At 38.8% G+C, this 13,290-nt stretch overlaps 1 protein-coding gene across 4 annotated transcripts in view; it reads left to right on the forward strand.

Moving 5' to 3' along the window:
* ME1 (malic enzyme 1) overlaps nucleotides 1-13,290 on the forward strand; it is a 159,843-nt gene that overhangs the window by 18,376 nt on the left and 128,177 nt on the right. For 3 of the 4 annotated variants that reach the window (XM_072999154.2, XM_078380506.1, XM_078380510.1), the window contains exon 2: nucleotides 9,462-9,595. In XM_072999154.2, coding sequence (XP_072855255.2) covers nucleotides 9,462-9,595 — 134 coding nt within the window. Of the gene's footprint in view, nucleotides 1-3,677; nucleotides 8,196-9,461; nucleotides 9,596-13,290 lie in introns of those variants that run through there. The other variant, XM_078380514.1, reaches the window with a different exon arrangement.

A 13,290-nucleotide genomic window follows, 5' to 3' on the forward strand; every position in this document is an offset into this window, starting at 1 on the left:
CGAAGAAGGAAGAAGAGCGAGAACCTCGTGAAGGCCTGGGGGAATAGGGGCTTCAGAGGGGATCACCACAAATCTGAATGTATTTTATTAAATCATTCAGAAGTAGACAAAAAGAAACTGAAAAAAAGAAATTAGGGAAGAATAGAGAGTGTAATTAAATATTTAGGAATTCATATTACATGGAATTTACAAGATACAATTAAATTAAATATCAACGAATTGAAGAAAGGAGTTAATGAACAGTACCAAAAATTAAAATTGTCTTGGTTTGGTAGAATAGTGCTATGTAAAATGAAGATTATCCCTAAACTTAACTTTGTATTTGTATTTTGGATGCTCCCAATAGAGATTGGAGAAATATATTTGAAAGATCGGCAGAAGTTAATAAATAATTATTGTAATGGAAATAAGCAAACAAGGATCAATAAGAGGCTATAGTATATTTCACAAAAAGAAGGAGGGCTTGGACTACCTAATATTAAGTTATATTACATCGCAAATCAATTTAGGCATATACCAGATATTATAGTACAAAATAGAAACCTAATATGCGGGAAACTGGAAATGCCAGAACACCCTGATAGAATGGAGGGCTTCTTCTTTAAACAAACAAACAAAAAAGAAGAATAAATTAAGGGAATAACTAATCCTTTTCTGATAAACATATCAGAATGCTGGAGAAATTATAGGTACAGTATATATTGAGTCCACCTGTTTCACCATTGTTACAAATAGTAGAGGTCCAGAATTTTCCCCAAAATCTTAGATTAGATTAGGCATCCTTTAGGCATGCTGTGGCTGGCATCTCGAGAGACTATGGTAACATGCTCTGAATAGAGGTCTTGGAACAGCGTCTAGTGTGGCTGAGAAAGCCAATATGAGAGTGACAATCCCTTCCACACTGAAGACAAGTACAATCTGTCCCCTGTCCATCTTCCTGATTTTGCTGGTTTCGGGATTGCCTCTTCGCCTCCACCTGCTGAACAAGTGTCTCTTCAAAATGGGAGAGGTCATGCTGCACCATCTGCTTCCAGGCTGAACATTCAGATGTCAAAGTTTCCCATCTGTTGAAGTCCATTCCTAAGGCTTCAAATCCCGCTTGCAGATATCCTTGTACCGCCACTGTGGTGTCCCTCTGGGGCGCTTTCCCTGCACTAATTCTCCATACAGGAGATCTTTTGGAATCCAACTGTCAGCCATTCTCATGACATGCCTGAGCCAACGTAGATGTTGCTGTTTCAGTAATGTATACATGCTAAAAATTCCAGCTTGTTCTAGGACTGCTCTGGAAGTTTGTCCTGCCAGGTGATACAAAAATGCGTCAGAGACAACCCATATGGAACATGTTCAGCTTCCTCTCCTGCCGTGCACAGAGGGTCCAGGACTCACTGTACTACAGGAGTGTACTCAGGACACAGGCTGTATAGACCTTGATCTTGGTATATGCCGTCAGCTTCTTATTAAGCCATACTCTCTTTGTGAGTCTAGAGAACATGGTAAGTGCTTTGCCAATACGTTTATCCAGCTCGACACGTAGGGAGAGAGTGCCAGAGATCATTGAGCCATGGTACACAAAGTTATGAACAACCTCCAGTTCTTGTGTGGAGATGGTAATAGAGGGAGATGACTCCACGCCCTGGCCTATGACTTGTGTTTTCTTCAGGCTGATTGTTAATCCATAGTCTTGGCAGGCCTTGGTAGAATGATTCATGAGTTGTTGGAGGTCTTCAGCAGAATGGGCAACAACAGCTGCATCAGCGGCGAAGAGGAAGTCCCGCACGCATTTCAACTGGACTTTGGTCTTCGCTCTCAATCTAGAGAGATTAAAGAGTTTAGCAAAATGCCTAGCCACCCTCCTACAGACGTACATTGAACAAACCTCATTCTACATCAAAGACTCAGGACATTTCATAAGTAGGATCAGAACCCTAAAACTCACCCCTGGAGACAGACTGGTCAGCTTTCACATAGTATCCCTATTCACCAAGGTGCTGATAAAGGACACTGACACTCATCCAGCAGATCTTTCCAGAAGACATCAAGGCCCTTTTCCAACACTGCCTAACAACCAGCTATTTTCAGTGGGATAATGAATTCTATGAACAAACAGATGGAGTGGCAATGGGGATCCCCCTCAGCCCGGTTATAGCAAACTTCTATATGGAACATTTCGAAAAACAGGCCCTGGCTTTGGCGCCCTTTGCACCCACAGTCTGATTCTGATACGTGGATGACACCTTCGCAATTTGGAACTACAGTGAAGAAAAACTGGAAGAATTTCTAAACCATCTCAACAGCATCCACCCAAATATACAATTCACCATGGAAAAGAAATGAGGGCCAACTCTCTTTCTTAGATATCATAGTCATACACAAAACTGACCTCCTATTGGGACACAAGGTCTACAGAAAACCCACCCACACAGACCGGTACATACACAAAGACTCCAACCACCACCCACAGCAAAAAAAGAGGCATAATCAAAACACTGGTAGACTGTGCAAATTGGAACTGTGAAGCTCAATTTCTCAGCACTGAACTCAACCATTTGAATTGGGCAGTACAGGCAAATGGCTACTCCAAAAATGAAATCACAAGAGCCATCAAACCAAGGAAACAACACCACACTGAAGAGGAAAAACAGTCACCCACAAATAAATTATTTGTGCCATACATCAAAGGGGTCACAAACTGCATGGGGAAATTTTTGAAAAAACACAACCTACAAACAGTATTCACACCTACCACAAAAATACAATAAATGTTATGGTAAGCAAAGGACAAAAGGGAACCCCTCACCACTACAGGAGTATACCGGATACCTTGCAGTTGTGGCCAGGTATATCTTAGAACCACAAAACGCAGCATCCACACCAGAATCAAAGAACATGAGAGACACTGCAGACTAAAACAACCGGAAAAATCTGCAGTAGCTGAACACACCCTAAAACAAGCTGGACATGAAATTCTATTTTAAAACACTGAAATACTGGACAACACCAACAATCATTATGTTAGACTGCACAGGGAAGCCATTGAAATTCACAAACACCAGCAGAGCTTCAATAAAAAAGAATAAAGTTTAAAACTCAACAAAGCCTGGCTCCCAGCACTGAAAAATACAGCCTGCAAAAGGTCAATGAACTCTACCCAGCCACAAGGACTGGTGATCACTGTGCACAAAAGACCAGCTCATGACACCCATCAATCACAGTGACAGATCATCTCTCCCCCTTATCACAACAATATACCCACAACAAAAAACACGCTGATCACCATAATCACCCATCTCCTGAAAAGGACAAAAGCTATAAATACTCAATTATCCAACAAACTGCACCAAAGCACAGAGTTCTGACTCCTGTCCTCTGATGATGCTGGCCACAGAGACTGGAAAAAATGTGGTTGTTGTGGGTTTTTTGGGCTCTTTAGCCGTGTTCTGAAGGTTATTCTTCCTAACGTTTCGCCAGTCTCTGTGGCCGGCATCTTCAGAGGACAGCACAGAGTGCTGTCCTCTGAAGATGCCGGTCACAGAGACTGGCAAAACGTTAGATAGAACAACCTTCAGAACACGGCCAAAGAGCCCGAAAAACCCACAACAACCATTAGATCCCGGCTGTGAAAGCTTTCGCGAATATACTGGAAAAAACATTAGGAAGAAATACCTTAAGAACACAGCCAGACAGCCCGGAAAAACCACAGCAACCATCAGTCATATAATTTTTTGCAGAAACTCAAACTCTCTGTAGATGGTATCCCTAGTGGATTGCGGCCAAAATCCTGTTGCTTAATGTAGTAAATTGCTCTGGATTAGGCTCACTGAATCAACGGAGATTTAGTGAGTAAGCTCCTCAGTAAATTGCATTGATTTAACTGCAATTTGCTTTGCTAAAATAAGTCACAGTTAGAGTAGGCCCATCTAAATCAATGGAACTTTCAGAGGAGTTGGCTCACCAAATCCCCATTGATTCAGTAAGCATACTCTAGTGTAATACAGGATGCCAAGCAACATGATTTTGGCCTATAAATAGGTGAATATAGCTATTTCATCTCAAAAGTGGGCTCTAATCCACAAAAACTTTAGGTGATCTAAAATCCAAGCTGTAATTCTAAATGTTTAAAAAGTAAATAGCAACACCTCTCCGCATCCAGATTGAGATGCTGGTAGGGATTATATGGTTTTCATGGTTTTCATCCTGCTTCATTGTGGTGGTGATGGGAGCTTTCTATCTAAAGCAGATGACAGATATGCGATGGAAATATGCTTCACTAATGAGTGTAACAGCTAAAGGAGCTAGAACAAATGAATAGGAATAACCTTCTTGAGTTTGTTTGTTTTGTTTTGTTACTCAGCAGTCCAAGGAATATTGTTGAAGTGTTGACAAAAGCAAGGCTTCTCTTACTCTTCCAATGCATCTTTCAAAAACTGGGTGACTATGGTCTTCATTCTTCCCCACAATTGTAACTAAAGAGCACTGTTGAAATATTATTCTAAAATTCAACATTTGCTTCTCCTTTTCTATTTCTAAAGGAGCTATTGAAAATAGCTGAAGTTTTGAAATAATGATTGACACTAGATGATAAAGAACACTAGATGGAAGGAGATTTGTGGTCATGTAACTATTTCCATTATGTTTTCCAATAATTATTGCAAAAGCCCAGATATCTTACAGCTTTATTCTTTCATTAGCAGAAACTTATTTTCCTTTCTTTGCTTATATACTCTAGTCTAGGCTATTGCTGCTTCTAAGCAAACTGTTTAAATGAGTTATGTGTATATTCTCCATAACCTTTAACCTATAACTCAGTGTTTCCCAACCTGAGGGTCATGACCCCCAAGGGATTTGCAGTGTGTTTTTGAAGTGTCCTGGGTCACCTTATATGTATTGCAGTCCTTGTTAAATAATTTCTTCCTTGATCTTTTGGAGTTGGATATTAAAGTTATGAAAAACAAGCCCTTCGGGAGAGAAATAAGTCTCTACTTTCTGAGTATGGATCATCAGGACTATTTTTCAGAAAAAATAAATGACAACATAAAGATATAATTGATGCCGCTTCTGCAAGAAAGTGGAATTATGATTAAAAGTGTTAAAAATGAGATAGACAAACGTAAATCTGTCCATCTTCATGTTCGTTCAGTCTGTGGTTTTGTAACAGCCTCATCACAGGTGTTGTCATTTCTGAAAGCATAATACCTGTATATACTTAAAATTTTTTGCCAGGTATGGCTGATTGGTTTGCAGTGACCTCTAATATTCAGTACATTGTTCTCATAAAATGTATTACAAACCTATATTTTCAGATCACAACATTTTCTGTAACTGATATGATCCTTAATTATTTCAACCCTTCATCTATATCAAATAGGAAATTTTGACAGGTAAAAGCTGTTTGTAAACATTGTTATAGTGAATGCAGTTTTATATGACAGAATGATTAATTTTTCAATGGTTTAAAATGCTTATATGTGAAGTTGTATCCAGTTAATGTTACTTCTCGCATATGCTTCTAAATTTGTGTTATAGTACTTTGTTTGCAGTAAGCTGTAATCTTAAATTATAAAACTTGGTTGCCATTTTCAAAGTTTGTGGATGTCCAGATCCATGACAGTTTGTCATTAACAAATCTGCAAGTCTTTTGTATAATCTAGAATTACAGTTGAAAGTGGAGAGAGTTGGAATTGTAGGAAAGTTTTGGTTCTCCAGAGATAACGTACATCTTTCTCCGTCCCATCTGCCTTTGTGACATAAAGCTAAATTATAAAATGCTTTGTGTCATCTGTAGCTAACTTGTAAGTCTTGTTTGAGTGGCAGAGCAAGAAATACTGTATTGGAAGAGCAAGAAATATTGGAAGTTTTACATTTAGTTCAAGTCAGATTGCAATTAGCAAAATACACTTTTCCTCTGACCTCTCAATAGAACATTACTGGGTTGGCTCCAAGGGTTTGTCCCGTGAATAGAACAATTAGTTTTGAAAGGAATCCCTTCCGAGAGCAAAACTATTCTTGTGGGAACCAAGTTTAGGAATTCAAATGTAGTTTGGCGAACAAGTGATATCTTCTAAAACGCAAAATTGTTTGTAATTAGAACTTCCCCCCCAAAAAAGCAATTATACACATTTTCTTTGATTTTTGCTTGTTTTAATATACTGATGTTTAATAAGGATACCCCTTAAAAGATATAGATATCCCTTGAGCTACACTTACTTATATTTTTAACTTATAAAGTAAGGTGGACTGGTGATCACTGCGCACAAAAGATCAGCTAACAAAACCCATCAGTCACAGTGACAAATAATCTCTCCCCCTTATCACAACAATACACCCACAACAAAAAAACATGCTGATCACCATAATCACCCATCTCCTGAAAAGGACAAAAGCTGATCCCACAGCTATAAATACTCAATCATCCAACAAACTGCACCAGAGCACAGACAGAGTTCTGATTCCTGTCGTCTGAAGATGCCGGCCACAAAGACTGGCAAAATGTTAGGAAGAACAACAACCAGAACACGGCCAAACAGTCCCAAAAACCTACAACAACCATTGGATCCTGTGAAAGCCTTCGAGAATACATTTTACCTTATAACTTTACTTTGAGAATAATGATAGTGATAGCAAGTTTAAGTATTGCTATTTTTGGAATATCTAAGGACTTTTCCTCATATTTTGCTAACACCCTCCCTTTTTCATTTTCTTTGCCATGTGTTCTATTATTTATGCATGGAAGTGGAAATAACCCATTAAAAATTAATGCATATAGACATTCGATTAGAACGATGCCATTGTTGCTAACACACGTTTTTAAAAATCTCTTTAAAAGAGCCTTTTAAAAAGGGTGTTTAAGTGATTCTTTTAGTTTTCCTCCTGACCCTGAAGTTCTGCTCCTTGAACCAGAAATCCTCTGTGTACTCAAAAGAAAGGAGAGGCAAGGGCAGACTTAAAACATTTTGTTGCATCAAGTAGATCAATAAATGATGCTCCTCACCTATCCAACTTAAGAAGCATCATACCTAAGATCAATCAAGTCATTTTGGCACCTGAAGCAGAGAATTCCACAAGCATTTTCCTCCTCTTTGGCAGTAACAATATAACACTTATAAATTAAATAACAATGTACCCTTCTTTCATGATACCTAAAATTGGTTGCCAGAAGCAACCCCCTCACTTTTCCTGATGACAGGAACAGACCTAAGGAAATATATATCTGTTTTAATATTTATTTAACGAATGTTTCTAAAATAAGAAGTCACAGGTCACGTGAAAGGTTTACTGCTTCTTCTAGAGACCTAGGAGATGCAACTTTGGATTCAGACTCAGAAGGTGATCAGACTGGCATATAGCACACTGTTTGATTCGCTTTTGATGTGGTTTAGTTTGACCTGTTTTCTGGCAACCACATGTATTTTCAGTGGGAACAATCCATCCTGCCCTTTTTTCAAGCTGTCTCACTGTTTTCTGGAACACTGCTAGAGCTGCAGTTTATTTAGTTCATTTGGGAGTGCTCTTGATTCTCTTGTTATGCAGCCTGTGCAGTTGTTTAATTTGCACCCAAATAGAGTCGTGGGCAGTGTTATCTGAGGTGACAACCCTGTTCATTGGGTTGTACAATTAAAAGAAACAATTGCGAATTCTCCTCCTCTACAGTATTTTATTATTATATTTTTAATATTTCCCTAACAAACACTATACAATTCTAATATATTGCAGATGTTTTTCAGTACAATATAATATATATACCATGCTAGGCCACTGCATTGCTGTAGTGCTATATCACTTTCTTTATTTAACAAAAAGGGAGAGGAAGTCACTGTGGTCTGCAGAATGATAGGGACACAGGTTGGGACATTAGTAATAGAAAGGGAAACAAAGTGGAGTAATCTGAAGAGCTGTCTGAATCCTTTTCACAGGAGTGTCCCATGTGAATGAAACGATCACTGAAGTATGAGATAAAATGGCACCAAAGTTAGAACCTTTTAAACATGAATGGAATTGCTCCAACTTCCTCTGTCTTGTCATGCCCTAAGTTGTAGTTAGATCCCACTGCAATCAGTTGGACATACGGGTTTCAATTAGAACCACAAGCAACAAAAAGCACAGTCTTAAGCATCGCTACGCAACAGCAAATCCTGCTAAAATTTGAGCTAAACATTATGTAGTGCACAATAGCCATCTACCATAGAATCAAAAAGGTAATTATGCTGAAAATTACATTAGTAGTCTAGATTATCAGTGTTCACAAACTGGTAGAAATAGATTTGTAGGATTTATAGACTTGTTAGATTAGAAGATGAATTCTGGTTACTTTCCAGAATGTTCGTATGTATTGTAGTAGAGCTTCCAAGTTGTATTATGTGGACATTTGGACTGTAAACTAGGATTAATTACAGTGGTACCTCAATTTACAAACTTAATCCGTAATGGGATGGCGTTTGTACCTTGAAAAGTTCGTAAGTTGAGGCAAACTTTTCCATAGGAGTGCATTGAAACCTGCTGTTTTTCGTTCGTATGTCGAAGCGCTGTTCATAGGTAGAGGCATTCGTTCCCATAGGAATGAATGCAAAGCCGGTTAATCCGTACTCTACCACTAGGGGGTGAATTTTTAAATTTTTTTCTTCTTTTGACCTAAGATGAACTTAGGTCAAAAAGGACAGGAAAGGTTTTTTCTCGGGTTTTTTGGTTCATAAATCGAGGTGCCGTTCACAGGTCGAAGCAACTTTTTGCGAATGGAGCCGTTCGTAACTCAGATCGTTCTCAAGTAGGGACGTTCGTAAGTCGAGGTACCACTGCATTAGGAGCATGAAGAAACAATTTTATACATGATGTGGGAAAAATAAAATGGATACTTTTAGAAGTATATGTTCCATGTCTATATGAAGTAAAGATAACACTGGCTGAAATACTGTGGCTTAGCATAGTACATTGCAACTAGAGTAGGCCCAATAAATCAGTGCAAATTATGGAGGAGCTGACTCCAAACTCCCATTGATTAAATGGTCCTTCTCTAGTGTAACCTACTATGCTAAGCAACAGGATTTCAGCCAATATTTTGAGTATTGTAAAGCTTAATATTTTAAAATATGGGAGTTTGTATTTAGACATGTATGTAGTATGTACAGTAGTACCTCAGTTTATGAATTTAATCCGTTCAATGGACATTATGTAAAGCGAAAATTTCATAAACCGAAACGCGGTTTACCATAGGAATGGGAGCGGCGCTACAAACCTCCAGGTAATGCATCCTGGGGAAACTTTCTTCGCAAACTGACCCCCTCAAAAAAATAAATAAATAAAATAAACCGAGGCATTATTTTCAACAGATTTCCATTTGTAAACTGAAAATTACGTAAACCAAGGCGTAGATAAACCAAGGTACTACTACTTTCAGCAAACTGGTTGCAATAACATTTTAAAACAAACATTCTTTTTACCGAACTTACTTTTCCACCCTTCTACAGGGCTTGGCATTCACCTTAGAAGAGAGACAACAACTGAATATTCATGGGTTACTACCTCCTTGTTTCCTCAGTCAAGAAGCCCAGGTTTTAAGAGTTCTAAGAAATTTTGAAAGACAAACATCTGACTTGGACAGGTGAAGTATATTTTGGGATGTAATTATAATAGTTAATAAAAACTGAAAGTGTACATTCTATTTCTTAATTTCTAATTCCATGAATTAATAAGTGCATGCTGTTAAGTCAATTCTAATTTATAGTACCATTTTCTGGGGTTTCCTAGGTATTGAGTACCCAGATGTGGTTTACCATTTCCTTTTTCTTGGGTACTATGGAGCCGTGTAGCTTGCCTAAGACAGCACTGGTTGGCTCTTCTCCTACAAGGCACAATAGGAAATTGAACTCCTGACCACTGGCTCCTCACCCAGCTGCCCATCTTGCTGAGCTATGCAGCCAATATAAAAATATTGCCCATCACTCATAAAATTTATATGTATGCAATTATGTGTGATATCAAATGTGTGATGCAAAAATTATGTGTGATACAAGTGATTTATTTCCATCTTTAGATAATATGTCCATTTAGTTAACAAGGCACTGTCCCAGATACAATTAAACCAATAAATTAGCAAAGCAAGCTCTTTTTTCTTCTTCCTGCTTGTTGCTATATCTACCTTGGTAGCTAGAGTTAGACTAGTTTATTTTATTTATTTTTATTTATTTATTTAATTTATATGCCGCCCACTCTAACCAAAAGTCTCTGGGCGGCTTACAACAATTAAAATTCAGTTAAGATACAATAAAAGATAACATGATTAAAATACAATTAAAAACAATTAAAATTGCCATCAGGACCCACAGTTGATGTTATTTCAATTAAAAGCCTTCTGGAACAGGAAGCTTTTGACCTGGCACCGAAATGTCATCAACGTCGGCGCCAGACGAATTTCAGTCTGGAGGGCATTCCATAGTTTGGGGGCAGCTGCCGAAAAGGCCCTTTGCCTACAAGCCATCCCTCTTACCTCCTTGAGGGATGGCTCTTTCAAAAGGACCCCCTGGCTAGATCTTAACTGCCGGGTAGGCTCATATGGAAGGAGGTGGTCCTTCAAGTATCCAGGGCCCAAGCCGTTTAGGGCTTTATATGTCAAAACAAGCACTTTGAATAGGGCCCGGGCAGCAACTGGTAACCAACGTAAATTAAACAGAATTGGCTTGATGTGTTCTCTAGCGGCCCCACCACTTACCAGCTGCACAGCTCGATTCTGGACCAGTTGCAGTCGCCGGACCGTCTTCAAAGGCAGCCCCACGTAGAGCACATTGCAATAATCTATACGAGATGTTACCAGTGCATGTGTAACTGTCATGAGACTCCGCTCGTCCAGGTAGGGCCGTAGCTGGTATAATTTCCGCAGCTGAAGGAAGGCGCCTCTGGCCACTGAGTCCACCTGAGCTTCCAGAGTTAGACTGGTGTCCAGGAGCACCCCCAGGCTGCGGACCCTGTCCCTTAGGGGGAATGTAACCCCATTCAGGGCATGGAAATGGCCCTCCAACCTGTCCGGCGAAGCACTCACTAACAGCATTTCCGTCTTGTCTGGATTGAGTTTCAATTTATTACTCCTCATCCAGTCCATTATCAGGTCCAGACACGAGTTAAGCACAGAAACCACCTCACCTGGATTGGTGGAAAACGAGAGGTAGAGCTGAGTGTCGTCAGCATATTGCTAACTCCTCAGCCCAAACCTCCTGATGACCTCTCCCAGCGGTTTCATGTAGATGTTAAACAGCATGGGGGACAGTATCGAGCCCTGATTTGGTATCTGATTTGTTACAGGTCCTTTTGCATAACTCAGCAGAATTACAGTAGGATGCAATTATACATACCAAAAATATCATTAGTAAACTCAATCACCATATGAAAAAAATTTATTTTCAAGCAGAACCAAACACATTTAGCATATCTGCATGTTGTGATTTACACCACCAGCATTTATCCAACTATTGTTTGTGTGTGTGTGCTTTTTTTATATAGATGGTTTGCCTAAGGTGTAAGGTGGTCCTACTTTACACCTTTTAAATTAGCAAGTGGTCAAAATCCTGTTACATAGTTAAGCATAGGGAAGGCAAACCGTGTAAAGAGCAGCAGCTTCTTACCAGCAGTTAACAAGTCTTGGCTTAAAAATTAGAGCACCACTCACCCACTGGTTTGGGATGCACCAGAAAATTCAAGAAGGAACTGCAGCAGCCGTGATTAAGCAATAGCATGTTCGTGTGCCCATGCATGTGTGTGATTGTTTTACAATTTAAAAAGATGAATAATTTGCATTATGGCCATATTTTCTTATTTTTTTAAGGAATTGCTCTTATTTTTTGCAATTAAGAGGTGAGAAAATATTCCAAGCTTTTTTGCATTTTATGTTGGCAGTTTTTAAAAAAGGGGCCTCCCTAGAATCTCACAGCAGTCTTTTTCCCAATATCTGATCCAGAATATCACTTTCGCAGAGTCTACAATGCAGGTCTGCTGCAGAGAAATGTATAGAAGAATGAAAGATCATTTAGGGTTTAAATAGAAGCAGCTGGTTCTGGAGAATGAAGAAATGAAAAGAGAATGGGCAACTGTTCAGAAAAAGACTGTGTTTCAGTCCTCTGGCTGCCATGCATGCCTGAGCCGTCTGGCATAACGTATTTTAGGTTATGCATAATACATTTTCCACCTGCCACTTTCCTATGGAAATCAAATATGCTTCTTGAAAAGGTTCACCCAGTAAACTGTATATCATTCAAAGCAGAATTATGAACTTGGTTACTTTAGAGACAGAGACAGAGTGGAATTCAAGATTGTCTAAGACCAAGATGGAATAGAGGGGAAGTTAAGCTACTCTTTGGACATGATATAATGCACATCTGGCAAACAATTCTATGACAGTAAAACTGATATGCAAAACTGGTATTTTTCCCATTTGACAGACAAAAGTGTTTTAATCTGAAATTAGATACTCTAGTGATATATTTTTTATTAAGTAGTACTTTGGTCATGATCCAAGTTATTGACTGGAGAGCTTGTGCATGTGGAATTGGCTGGGGTTGTGGTTTGAAGGACAATGATGCAACAAAATCCTTGTTGAACTAAAACATGTTTGGATCTAGTCATTGCCTAGAAGTAAACCACTTGGGAAGGCTTTGTACACCACCTTGACTTCAGGTAAAGAAAGTTGGAATGAATGAGTAGTGAAGCGCTGCCAGCACGTTTCCAAAGCTCTTGGGTTCTTTTGGGTTCACCTTCTCTTGAAGAAAGAACTTTGGCAGAAACAAACAGCACCAACAAAAAAATGTTGTACAAGCTTCAGTACAGGCGCAGATGTATTTTCATGTGTATGCCACAGATGTTTTGCTTTTTAAGCGTACCATGTACAGTGCAATCCTGTATTTCAGTAAGTTCTACTTTCATGCAAGTCTGTATAGGATTGGAGCCCTGGTGGCTTTCCTACTGTGAATATAGCAGTAAGCAGGGACAGTTTTAAGTCCAGAATTTCATTATTATTTGCATGTAAAGTAACACAATGTTGTTTCATATTTTTAAAGACAATTTATATTCTTTTCTCCAGCAATACCACCATTATAGATACTAGAGGAATAGTCTTATAATAATAATATGTACAGCAAATAGTGTTACCTTTGCTGTGATTTTTATTTTATTCTGTTTTTATTTCAAGTTTGGTGGTGATTTGGTGAAAAGACCTAGACCAGGAGGAGACATTTTGCTGAGAATAAAAATAGGTTTATGGGATGGGTGGTGGGAATTTTATTTTATATCTTATTCATTTCAAGTCCCCAT

This window comes from Pogona vitticeps, chromosome 1 (genome assembly GCF_051106095.1).
Source record: "Pogona vitticeps strain Pit_001003342236 chromosome 1, PviZW2.1, whole genome shotgun sequence".
Classification (NCBI taxonomy): Eukaryota; Metazoa; Chordata; class Lepidosauria; order Squamata; family Agamidae; genus Pogona; species Pogona vitticeps.